This window comes from Rhamphochromis sp. 'chilingali', assembly GCF_963969265.1.
Source record: "Rhamphochromis sp. 'chilingali' genome assembly, chromosome: 12".
NCBI lineage: Eukaryota > Metazoa > Chordata > Actinopteri > Cichliformes > Cichlidae > Rhamphochromis > Rhamphochromis sp. 'chilingali'.
In genome coordinates this window covers 24,597,708-24,610,160 of record NC_137939.1, presented here as the reverse complement: position 1 = coordinate 24,610,160, position 12,453 = coordinate 24,597,708, and the positions used below count along the sequence as shown (strand labels likewise).

The 12,453-nt window shown below is 40.0% G+C and overlaps 2 protein-coding genes across 2 annotated transcripts; one reads left to right on the top strand and one right to left on the bottom strand.

The window, feature by feature from the left end:
* Positions 1-198: 198 nt before the first annotated feature.
* Positions 199-3,624, top strand: mrps25 (mitochondrial ribosomal protein S25). The gene is made up of 4 exons (XM_080898625.1): positions 199-372; positions 1,390-1,496; positions 1,592-1,679; positions 3,216-3,624. Exons 1-4 carry the CDS (start codon positions 239-241, stop codon positions 3,403-3,405), a joined length of 519 nt encoding a protein of 172 aa, XP_080754751.1. The 5' UTR covers positions 199-238; the 3' UTR covers positions 3,406-3,624.
* Positions 3,625-5,107: 1,483 nt separating this feature from the next.
* Positions 5,108-12,449, bottom strand: rbsn (rabenosyn, RAB effector). Its single transcript, XM_080898624.1, has 12 exons — positions 12,150-12,449; positions 10,843-11,131; positions 9,585-9,719; positions 9,391-9,491; positions 9,253-9,298; positions 8,997-9,158; positions 8,629-8,891; positions 8,370-8,440; positions 8,175-8,261; positions 7,973-8,075; positions 6,847-6,951; positions 5,108-6,751 (listed from the first exon to the last, which is right to left on the bottom strand). The coding sequence occupies exons 2-12, from the start codon at positions 11,003-11,005 to the stop codon at positions 5,636-5,638; spliced, it is 2,352 nt and encodes a 783-aa protein (XP_080754750.1). The 5' UTR covers positions 11,006-11,131; positions 12,150-12,449; the 3' UTR covers positions 5,108-5,635.
* Between the last annotated feature and the right edge of the window lie 4 nt (positions 12,450-12,453).

The window sequence follows — 12,453 nt, the reverse complement described above, 5'->3', positions numbered from 1 at the left end:
TAAGGCAAAATATAAGTTTTGGCAAAAAGAGTGATTGGTTTAAAAAGTTAATATTTTAGCAATTCGGGAAAATAATAATGTAGCTTAGGCGTTCTTGCAAAAAACTACAATTACCATCACTCTTTGGTCGCTTGGCTAGCGACCTTCCTACGTCATCAAAACGCGTCTCTGTTAGTGTGCTTTTTTTGGGTACAGTTTGCTGTTAAATGGTAATTTGTAAATATAAAAAAAGGTTAAGATGCCTATGAAAGGAAGGTTTCCGATTAGGAGGACCCTGGAATATCTCCAGAAGGGCGACATCATCTTCAAAAACAGAGTGAAGATTATGACAGTGAATTATAACACACACGGCGAGCTCAGCGACGGAGCAAGGTCAGAGCATCGACTAGGAAATAGACGAGCAGAAATTTCAGCTTATTTTATACACTTAAAAAAAGTCAACTCTTTTTGAGCCACGCTGTTGTTGAGATCTCACGTGTCTCATGTTTTATTAACCTGAGCCCATAAACACGTGGATCAGGGGAGAGGGGGTAAAATGCTGTGTGGATTACCTGGTCATCCTTTATAACTACTCTGACAGTATGCTCATATGCATCACTGTGAAAAGTACCGTGTTTTTTCAAGTCATGTTTATCCCTTTGAATTGTTGTGAATGTCAGAAAAATGGTGAAAGATACAAATCCTTTTTTACATTAAGGTTTTAAAATTCAATTCATTCAAAACAACAGTTGCCTCAAGGGCTGGTGTCATGTAGGTTTCAGATATCACCCTGGGTCAGCACACCTGAATCAAATGATTTGTTCATTACCTTCATTATCTGGAGAACTTCAAGACATGTTGAGGAGGTAATTAAGTCACTTAAATCAGCTGTGTTGGATCAAGGACACATCTAAAACCTGAAGTACATTGGCCCTTGAGGCCTGGAGTTAGACACCCCTGCTTTAGGACAACTCCATAATAACGAATTACGATAGTTGAGCTTAGAATGCATGAACTACTTTTTCAGCATTACTTTGAGAGAGGACGTTTTTAACTTTAGAGATATTGTTTAAATGCAAGACAGCAGTCTTACATATTTGTTTAATATGTGCACTGAAGGAAATATCCAGGTCGCAGAATAAATCCAAGATTCTTCAAAGTTTCCTAAAAGAAAACACAAGTTTTGGATAATTTTACTTTAATCTTTTATCACAATAGTTTTCAGTTGATTTTGCATTAATTCAACTTTGTGTTTAAGTTTACTTCTCAGAAGTTTACTATATACAGGTTTTCCAGAAACACTTAAAAAAACAAAAAAACAGCATGATTGCCTTTTTTTTTAATGCAGAAAGCTATAACAACTGTAATGATCTAAATGAAGCTAAATTGTCTTCTCTCTGTGTTTTGCAGAAAGTTTGTGTTCTTCAATATTCCTCAGATTCAGTACAAAAACCCGTGGGTCCAAATTATGATGTTCAAAAACATGACGCCGTCATCCTTCCTGAAGTTCTACCTGGGTGTGTAGCTTTACGTGTTGTTGTGTAGTGTTGATACGAAATACTGGAGAAATTAAACTGGGCTTAGATTGATCTTCTTTTGTGTTTTTGTCCAGATGACGGGGAACAAGTAATGGTGGATGTGGAGGGGAAGGACCACAAACAGATTGCTCAACATGTTAAGAAGATTTTGGGCAAACCAGAGTAAGATATACAAGGATTTTTTAAAAGTGTGAATCGTCTTTTATGAAACAGAAACAAATAGTTTGAAAAAATACCTTCCATAACTTTTCTTAACTCAGTGGCAAACCACTGAGGAGGATTTCTAAGAAGTTATGAACCACGTTGCTTAGGTGATCTGTCTGAATTAACACTGTGATGTCTGCCTGTTAAAACTAAAGTCCAGAAGACGGACTACAAAATGAGCATCTTACTTCATCCTGTGTTCCTATCGTGTTGTTTCATACAGCTAATACAAGAACCAACAGTAAAAAAATATGATTACATACTAAAGTTGGAATTTTAAAGAAAAACATAAACCTGGATATAAACATGAATTCATAATGAATGATGGATGTGACGCTAATAGCACTTGGGTGCACCTTAAATGCACTTTGATCATGTAGACTTTCTTTTATATGTAAATTCTTTTTACCTCGATCAGAAGCAGATCTTATTACAGCAGCATAATGTTCATAATTCACCTGTGGGTTTAACATTACCTTTCATTAAAGGTTCAAAACATATCATCAGGTTACAACATGAAATAGAATCACTGTTCATTAGCATTTAATGGTGACCTGCCACTTCCTTCCGATCCAGTGTATCCTCTCCTAAAGGAGGTAATAAAGGAAGCACTTAAGCACTTTTCCTTTGTATTTAGAAAAGTCAACCAGATCTTATTATGGCTGCCATGCAGATAATTCCAGGTTATTTGCCTCAGTTAGTAACCTTTTTAAGATAAATAGGCTATTCGAGCACACCTCTGGATGTCTGCATACGCTCACATCAGAATATATTTAGGTTTGCTTACTTTTGAGCTATTTTATAGTGTTTCAGAATTAACTTTAATTATATACAATTGATATTTTTCCCTGTTGGCTCACAACAAATCAATACTCTGTAAAGAAAAATGTATTTATTTTTCCTTCCTAATGTCTATAAGAGGACAACCTCTCTGACTGCAAGGGATCTATGTTTGTACCTCCAAAATGAATCAGGCACATCTTGTGGTCTGTAATTATCCTTGGTGTGTGTAGATTTCTTTGAATGGATTAGACATTGTTCATAAAGGCACATACCTGCATATTTAGGGTCCCACAGTTCACACTGCATGTTAGGATTAAAAAAGAGTGAAAATGAGATCTGAATTCTGCAGAAATCTGTGATAAAACTGGTGAGTCAAAGAGTTGTCCACAGAGAGCCCACAGACCATCTGCGGAGTCCTGATGGTGGCAGTTCAGATGCTTCCCATCTAATCTGACAAAGATTGAAAGGATTTAACAAGAAAAATCAAGTAAACTGCCCAAATCCAGGTGTGCATAAGAAACCCCAAAGCTGTCACTGCTGCCAAAGGAACTTCTAAAGAGTAGAAAGGAGATTTCAGCAAGATGGACTCCTCAATTTTTAGTTTTACCATTTACTACTGTGCAGTGTCAAATGTCCTCTGTGTAAAAACTCTTCTCCAGCGAAGACCAGGCGATCTGTTCATATATTTATTTTACTCAACTCTCTCCACAGAGAGGTGCTACAAGCTGAAGCTCTGGCTAAGATGCAAGCCTCCAACCCCGCCAACTTTGGGCCAAAGAAGTACTGTCTGAGGGAGTGCATCTGTGAAGTGGAGGGCCAGGTGCCATGTCCTGGCACCACTCCGCTGCCTAAAGAGATGACGGGCAAATACAAGGCCCAGATGGCAGCGTCACAGGAGTAGAGTCTGAGAAGGACAGTGGACTTTTGTAGATTTACAGAACAATATTACGGGATTATGTGGCTTCATTTGGTGTTTATATAACTATATGAAAGGACTGGCACTCAACTGTGAAGCAGGAGGAACCAATCATCTGTCACAGTGAGACCTGTTGAAGACTTCGCATGGATGTATATGGGCTGACTGATGTGAGCATTTAAATAAAACCCATTTTTCTCATGTAGCTTTACTAACCAGCCTATTTTGTTCACACTATGTAAGTATTCACCATCAATGCTCACATGAAAAGTGGAAAAACAAAACCAAAATGCAATCACATTTTACTGCAGACAGTTTTATTAGTGCTGAGATGGAATTTCCTAACATTTCTAAATCGCTGTGTCCATTTCAAATATTTTCATTTAAATGCAGAGATGTTAAATTACTTTCAAAGATAAAGATCAGCAATTAATATTAATGAATCTCCTTGTGTTATTCACACTGTCAAAACATTAAGGGTGGTCACGTGCTTTGCTAAAAATTTTCTGCAGATGTTACAAACACAAAAAACTCTACGAGTAGACTGAAAGCACAAAAAGAGAGTCATGTTAGGACCGGCAGAGCAGCACTCAAGGTGATAATACTTGCTGGCATTCATGTAGTGTTAATATATGTTTGACCAAGAAAAAGAAATTAACCTAAGAATTTATTTAGACTTAACAAATATGAATGACTTCCTTACACAATGGAACTTCAGTGAACTTTAGATGTTTTATGCCTACAGTGTCCCTTGGCAAATAGTGTTTAGTACCTGCTGGGTGAACTGGTTGGATGAACTCTGAATGGACATTTCAGGTGAAACTAGTGATCAGATAACAAGCCGAACATACAGATCTTAGCTGTGATGTCCGACATGCCGGGCTACCAGCTGAACAACACACACGTGCAGCCAAAATTCCTGTACTGTAACAAAAACAAAAAAACATCAGGTTGAGGAAGCCTTTTTTTTTGGCTCCCTGTTATATAAGATGCAGCATATTTATTGGATGACAAAGCAGGTGCAATAAACTGAAGATTTTGGGAATGAAAATGTCGGGTTTGACACCTTCATTTAGTTTAAGAGTTAATTAACTGGCTGACTGCAACAATTGTAATTAAAACGTTTGCTAGTCAGTGTAACATTAAGCTACACTTTTTTTTAGTGGCAGGCCACATACATGGTTTAATTCTGTGCAATGCATCTTTAACTACGCTTACAAATCTAATTGGTCCAGGCGTATTGACTAAAATTATAATTCAAACACTAATAACAACTTTGTCAAATAATCTCTTTCCTTCAAACACTGGGCTCCCCAAATTTTGTAGTAAGTGTTAAATTCCACTTCTTGTTTGATAATAACATGGTCATTTGGACTGAGTTATTTGTGGGAAAGTTGGATGTAAAATAATGTGCGCTTTAGCTCTTTGCTAAGGGATAAATGAAAAGCAGGAAGTACAATTACTACAGAATGAAGCACCAATACAAGACTTCAAACATCAATGAAACAGATTTTACACATTAAAGTCTGCAAATTTAAGACATTTAAAGCCATTTCTCCAGAGAGAGCGGAGTAGTTTCTGAAAAAACTGTAGTCAGTTACCAACTACAAACCCAAATCTCAAGTTGAACTGTGCTTCATGTAGGCAGCAGGTTTTAATAAGGTAGAAGAAGCACTGTGTTTCTGTAGTATCTTTTTTTGATCTGGGGGGGGGTCATCACAGGTCTGCCAGTGCTATAGGAGTGCAGTGCTATGATAGGATGTGTGAGCTCATCTTTATAGCTTTGCAGCTATGGCAGCGTTTTGACTTTGTTCAGAGCTTCTACTGAAGAACCATCTGACTGTCTCATTTAACATTTGTTAAAAGTGACATTGTTTTATCTTCATTTGTTCATGTTTGCATTTTTACAGCTGGGCAAATAGCGCCAGACATGCCTAAACAAATTCACTTTTACTCACAGTGCTCTAAAATTGTACATGTGCATTAGATTTGAGCCCTTGACCTAAACAGGCAAGGAAGCCTAAGAAGATGTTTGGAAATTCAGGAAATGACTACTGAAGTCTTGTATGTATTTTTGTTGTGGCATGAACTTCATTTGTGATACAGCAGACCTCACACAAATTAAATTCTGTGGGCTCAGAAGTCGCATTAAGTGAGCTAACCTTGTGGGACTTGGTAAGTAGCAGGTGATCAGGAGGATTTTGAGGGAAATGTGTCAGTGCTTCTTATTCTTATTCTTCTGCTCCTGGAGGGTTTTCTGTAGCTCTTTTAGGTTCTGTGTCAGAAGGTCAACCTCATCGAGACGCCCGCTGAGCTTTGCATCAAAGATGTAGGCCCTAATGTTGTCTATCTGCTGTAGCAGCAGCTCCTCCTCTATCATGTCCACATCCGGCAAGACCTCATCTTTGTCATCCCCGTCAAATGGGTTAGTCGAGACTTCTGGAGAATTTCCTGAAGCCTCTAGGAATGGGTTACCTTCATCTGTGTCATCATCCTCAAAGGGGTTGCGTGAAACAGTCTCAGCCTGTTTGTCCTCCTCTGCATCTTCATCTTCATCAAAGGGGTTGTATTCTTTCTTTCCGTTGGTTACCTCTTTGTGGTCCTTCTTGATGTCCTCAAAGAACGGATTGGATGGATCATCTTCGGTGGGTGTGGAATCATCCTCTTCAAAGGGGTTAAGGGAGGTGTTATTCTGGCCTTCACCGCCAGGAGGCGTTACATGGCCTCCTAAGCTTCTCAACCTTGGGGGAGACTCCTCCTGGCTTGTGAGAGCAGGGAATGCTCTAAAAGACGGAGGACTTCTTTCTGCCTTAGGAGTCAGCTCCTCTGCTGGTATGTCCTCCTCTCCCTGGTGACCTCCAGTTGGAGTGATATCTAGAGACCGCTCCCATTTATAGGATGGCTCGAAGGAGTTTACAGCGGAGCTCCATTGCTCTTTCTCCTCCCTTTCCCAGGTCTTCAAGCGATGCAGCTCCCCCTGCTGCAAACTCTCCTCTTGAGCAAGCTTTTCTGAGAGCGCAAGAGCAATACTGGTCTGCTGCTGGTCATACTCATCCTGCAGCTGGCGCAAGTTCTCCTCTAACATGGCTACTTCGTCTGTTCTCTGAGCCTCCCGAGCTTGACGAAGGAATGACTGAATGTTCTCGATCTGCTGCAGAAGGGGGTCTTCCAGTTCGCCACGTGTGTGGACGGAGTCCGCGGAGGGAAGCCAACCACCAGCTTTGGTAATTCGTGGCTCTCTGGGGGTCTGTGGCAGCTCTCCATTGGCATTCACAGGTGGACGGCTTCTTTCCTGTCTCTCCTGCCTCCTCTTCAGAGCCTCCTGTGCTGCCTGTTGAGCAGGAATCACATGAAGGTTAACACATTTAGCCACATCTGTCCAGCGGAAAAAAATAATAGTAACAACATACAGGAACACAATCGTACCAGTCTTTCTTGTTGCAGTCTCTTCTCTTGTTCCCGTTTCCTCTTTTCTTTCAGCTCTTCATATTTGTCCTTAGTGGGTAAAGACATCAGACCTAACAGCTTCTCCTGAAACAGAAGACACAAAGAATGGGCAGATTCATACAAATAAAGAATTCCAGGATGAAGATATGTTGCAGAAACAATGTGTAAATGTACTGTAATGCAATGATAAACGGAAACATGCTGCTCTTAAAAATTTCAGCCCCAGACAACATTACAGCACATATAGCATATTATATTTGTGGTACAACACATTTTTCTCTCAATGAAAAGCTTTGTTTACAACAGCAGACTTTCATCAGCTCAACATACAATATGATGACTGAAGCAGAAACAGATTTTACAGACTTGGCAGGTTGCTCATTATCAGTGAACTCCTGTAAAGTAATACTGATAAGAACATGGCAATAGGCAAAATGTGCTACAGGTCATGAACTGATTTTATATGGACTATCCCTTTAAGATTACAGTAAAAACACTGATACAGTTAAATCATTTCTGGTATATGATAGTCATACTACAGAGAACCCTGTTACTCTTATTTCTAGCTACTGCTATCTTGGAGCGTTGAATGATTCAAAGTTTGAAATAACTTTTAGTTATCTTATATTGGGCCATGTCAGTGCAGCCAAGCCATTTTAGCTCCACCCCCCTTCAGGCCAACTTTCTTCTGATTGGTTTACTCATTCAAACAGAAGGTTTGAGCAGAAGATGGTTGGGTCTTCTATGCCCACTTTGACCACATGAGAGATAATCAAACTAAGCATAATATAGAGCCAAGAGGAACTGTGTTTAGAGCAGCCTGAAGACGGAGCTTTTGTGCTCATAGAGATCACTTCTACATTCTTTGACCTCATTATTTCAAATTTTATTATAAGCCTGCAGTTAATTAATTTTCCTGCAGTTTAGCTGCTGGCTGAAGTACAGGAAAGTGGTCATTCCTCCAGAATTTCATTACAAGGATGGATGAAGAAACATTGTGTTTCTTCATCCATCCTTGAAATTTCCCCTTGTGGGACTAATAAAGGTATATCAAATCAAATCAAATCAAATTGTGTTTTTATGTATGAGTGGAAGTTGTCCTGACCTGGACAAACAGCGTGGCGGTATAACGGATCATTTTCTGTAGCTGGAGCACCTTCGGATGTGGTTGTGGATCATCCTTCAGTCCTAGTGTTAAGATCTTCTTACTAAAAAGAAAAGAAGCCAATTTAATCTTTAATAATGGCATAGTTGGCAAACACGACAAAAGTTTCATTTTGAAGCTGCCAGTCATGACTGCCATATACCTCAGAGCATCGATGAGTTCATAGTATTTCTGGACTTCCAGTCTTAACCCACCAGCAGTGTCAAGATTGTAAGTGGTTTCTCCAGCACTATAAAAGTGTACAGATGACAGCAAGTACTAAAACCATCTCTCCAAACTGAAAAATAAGCAGCTGTTATAAGAAAGTATGAAGAAGTACTTTTTAAATGTGGCTTACTTGAGAGACTCAGCCATTCGGATATACTCTGGAGCCTTTTCATCCACCTTCTCCATGCACATCCTCAGCCTCTGTCAGGAAGACAAATTCAAAGCAAGTAAACAACAGGAAGCTCCACAAGAAACACATTAAATGACAGGAAGGATAGAACAAAGCAAACTCGAGAGGTTGCAAAACAATTCTTAGAATCGACCGCAATGCAAATGGGAACAGATAAAGAACCTGATCTTCACATTAGGAATTAAAGTGATAAACTAACCTCATAAAGTTTCACTATATCTGGCACATGGTCCTTCTCTTCTAACTTCTGCTGTCTCTTCAGAAGTGTGTCCATACAGTGGTGACAGCAGCGAATCTTCTCATCATCCTTTTCCTCCAGCATGGAGGTTACACTGCTCAAACTGCTGATGCTGCCTCTCCTAGAGCCCATCCCGCTGCTGCCACCTCCCGCTGGTGGAGACTGGGACTGACTGGGACTTCCGGGTACACACAGTGCTTCTCGAGTCCCAGCGATAAGCTTCTCTGTTGAAGGTTAAATAAAAAAGACATGCAGCATTATGACACTTATAGAGAGACTTTTGAGATCTGACAGTTTTCTGTATTTCCCAAGTATTTGTTCATGCTTACGGGCCAGGGGTAAGGGAACAAACTCCATGCACTTCCTACACATGATGGACCCGCAGAGGCGACAGTGATGCCGTCTGTTACGTATGTTGAACTTGTTTCCGCAGTCGGGACAAAACGGTACGTCTGAATCATTCACCCATGACACTACAGACTTCTCAATGGCTACAAAGAGGGATACATTTTTATTATTTAAAATATTTTATGAAGCACAGTTACATATGTAAAGAATATTCAGAGTTATAATGAAAACTCTAACCTCTGATCTTAGCAGCATCTGAGTTGGCTCTGTCAAATGATGTCAGCTAAAACATCATAGTTTATGGTAAATGAGCTGCAAATTTATTTCCAGCAACAGAAGAAAATAAATTGTCTGAATGAGGTAATGTAAGCAAACCTTTTCCAGTCTAATGATGAGCTTGTTGACCTCAATGACATAATGATCTATCCTGGCTGCCCGGTGCTTTTTAAACAAGTCCAGATGACTTCTGGTTACTCCTAAAAAGCAAAAGAAAAATATTTTTTTAGTGTCTTGCATTAACAAATATTGTTGGTTAGCAGTGCTACAGATGACAGGTTTTGCAGTCTCACCCAATTCCTGAGGCTCCCACATGTATGGGTCCACTCCACCATAGTAGAAGGACTCATAACTGCCAGTATCCGGTCTGTCGTCCCCATCCCTCTTCAGCAGTTTATCTTTGGCTTTCTTTGCTTTCTGAACCAAACCTGAAAACAGTGAGACAATACGTACAATGAAACAGTGCGTAAATGTATCCTGAAACTGTGATTCTTACGCTGATCCAGAGTTAATATTTATAATGACCACATTTTCAGTTTATTCATCCATCTTTCAACATGTGATTGTTGTTATCATGTTTTTCTATTTTCAAGTTCATTACAGTACTATTAATATGCAAATGAAGCCAACCTGCGCATGCATCCTTCTGGCCTTTTCATAATTCAATCATATTCCTATTATGTAGAAAGTTGCAGCAGCCAACACGGACCGCAAATTCATCCTGACAGCAATTTCCTATAATCCAGTACAGCAGTATTCTTATATTCAATTGCACTGTTTATACTTCTCCTTTTATATGTAAATTGTGTGTGTATATATATATCCCTTACAAGCCACATGATCAGACTCTAGATATTTTTTTCTACTATTGGCTCTGTATGATGTAAATGAGATGTACTTAATATGTTCATCTGCAGCACACAGCTCCTGTAGTGACCATATAAGACTCATCCACACTCTTAGAGGAATCTAAGCTTAAATTCTTCACTTCTAACAAAGGATAAACTTCTAGCTGACCCAAGACCCAGTATAAGATAAACAAGAATACGTTTAACTTGTGACTAGTCACACTAGCAGGGTCCACAAATAATAATGGTAAATGGCCTGTATTTATATAGCGCTTTACTAGTCCCTAAGGACCCCAAAGCGCTTTACATATCCAGTCATCCACCCATTCACACACACATTCACACACTGGTGATGGCAAGCTACATTGTAGCCACAGCCACCCTGGGGCGCACTGACAGAGGCGAGGCTGCCGGACACTGGCGCCACCGGACCCTCTGACCACCACCAGTAGGCAAGGGGTGAAGTGTCTTGCCCAAGGACACAACGACCGAGACTGTCCAAGCCGGGGCTCGAACCGGCAACCTTCCGATTACAAGGCGAACTCCCATAATACTAAACTTAAAATGAATAATAATAGGTTTCCTTTCAAAAGCCCTTTTTTTCCAGACTAGACAGTACACTGTACAATTTTGTGTCTTTAGAACACAACAGGAGTAAATTAGCCCTGTAGCCAAAGAGTAAAACACAGAATCTGCTACTAACTTTTTAGCTGTCCCCGAACATGGCGGTCATCTCCAGAGTGCTCCTCTTCATAGTGGTCTTGGAGTTGGTAGAATGACTGGAGGTCCTTTAGGCACAGTGGGCAAAGAAAACCCTCCTTTACTTCACCTGTGCCCTCAAAGGGGGGCGGGTAGCTGGAGGCCATGACAACAAGTGTCAGTGCTGCTGCAGAGGGGGTGCAAAGTGGCACGTTCTCACTTCGGTCCACATCTCATGGGGTGTGCAACCTACCCCACAGTAGCTCCATAATGCCTGAGAAAATCCCAGGATACTGAGGAATGAGAGAAGTACACTGAGGCCACATACAATACTGAACAAAAGACTTGAGCCACCGATAATTTCTTTATATTTGCAATGCAAAAACGTAGTTTGTACAATTCTAACAAGCTTGTAAGTCAATATTTGTTATGACCAGATTTATTCTTCAATACAGGATGAACTCTCTTAGGCAAACGCTCTTTTAATTTTTTTGGTCATCTTCGGGAATTTTTCTCCACGCCTCTTAAAAGAAATTCAAGGCTCTTCTTTGTATGTTGGCTGTCTTTTGTTCTATTCTCTGTCAAAATTACCCCCACACTGCTTCAACACTGTTAACGTCCAAGTTCTTCAGAGGCAAATCCACGATTGATAGTGTGACAGTGTGTGTTTTTCTATCCAGGTATGCTTTTACTGCATTAGAGGTGTGTGTTTGGGATCACTGTCATGTTGAAAAATGAACCCACTGCCAATCACACGCTTTCCAGATTCTATTGCATGGTGGCTCAGAATCTGGTGATGCTTTTTTGAGTTCACGATTCATTCAATTTTGCCAAGATCCCCAACACAGCTGGCTGAAATGCAGCCCATAATCATGGTTTTAGACACTATTATACCTCTCCGTGGGGCTCCTCCATATAAAATAATGATCTGAATCAGAACCAAAACCAAAACTGTTGGTCTGAGAAGAGAGAATGTTTGTATGCTTGAATGATCCATAAGTGTTGACTTAACTCAATTTTAAGCTGCTTAAAAAACAAAAATACATTCCTCTGAGTATTGAACATCTTAAAAAACATTAATACATTAATTAATACTTACATTTAAGGTAATAATATTGATTAGAATACTATTATGCACATTCAGATAAATTACTATTACAACTGCATTATAATAGCTGAACTTAGCTTAAGTCGACCCACGCATTTAACGGGAAAAAACGCTTAACTGGACGGGAAGTATTAGGTTCCCTAGCTGCATACCAGAGGTGTTTTACTAAGTGATAGCTGGATACGAGCCATGAAAGGACTTACCTTTATTGTTTATTATTTAGGCTAACTTTGGGCGCCGTTATACCACACAGAGGATGTGGCGTTAGCAGGAGAAAGCTAGCAGCTGCTCTCGCCTTCTTTTGCAATCGTTTCTCCCCTCACGCTGTTCGAAAACGCGACATTAACAAACTTCCAACTGCACAAAAGCAAACAAATGCCTACTGACTATTGGACGCGATAAAAAAAAATCTGCACTTAGCCTACAAATGAGCCCGACAGTAGCTGTGTTGTTGACAGTTCGAGTTTTCACTGACAGAAGCACAACAGCAGCGCCAGCAGCCCTGCC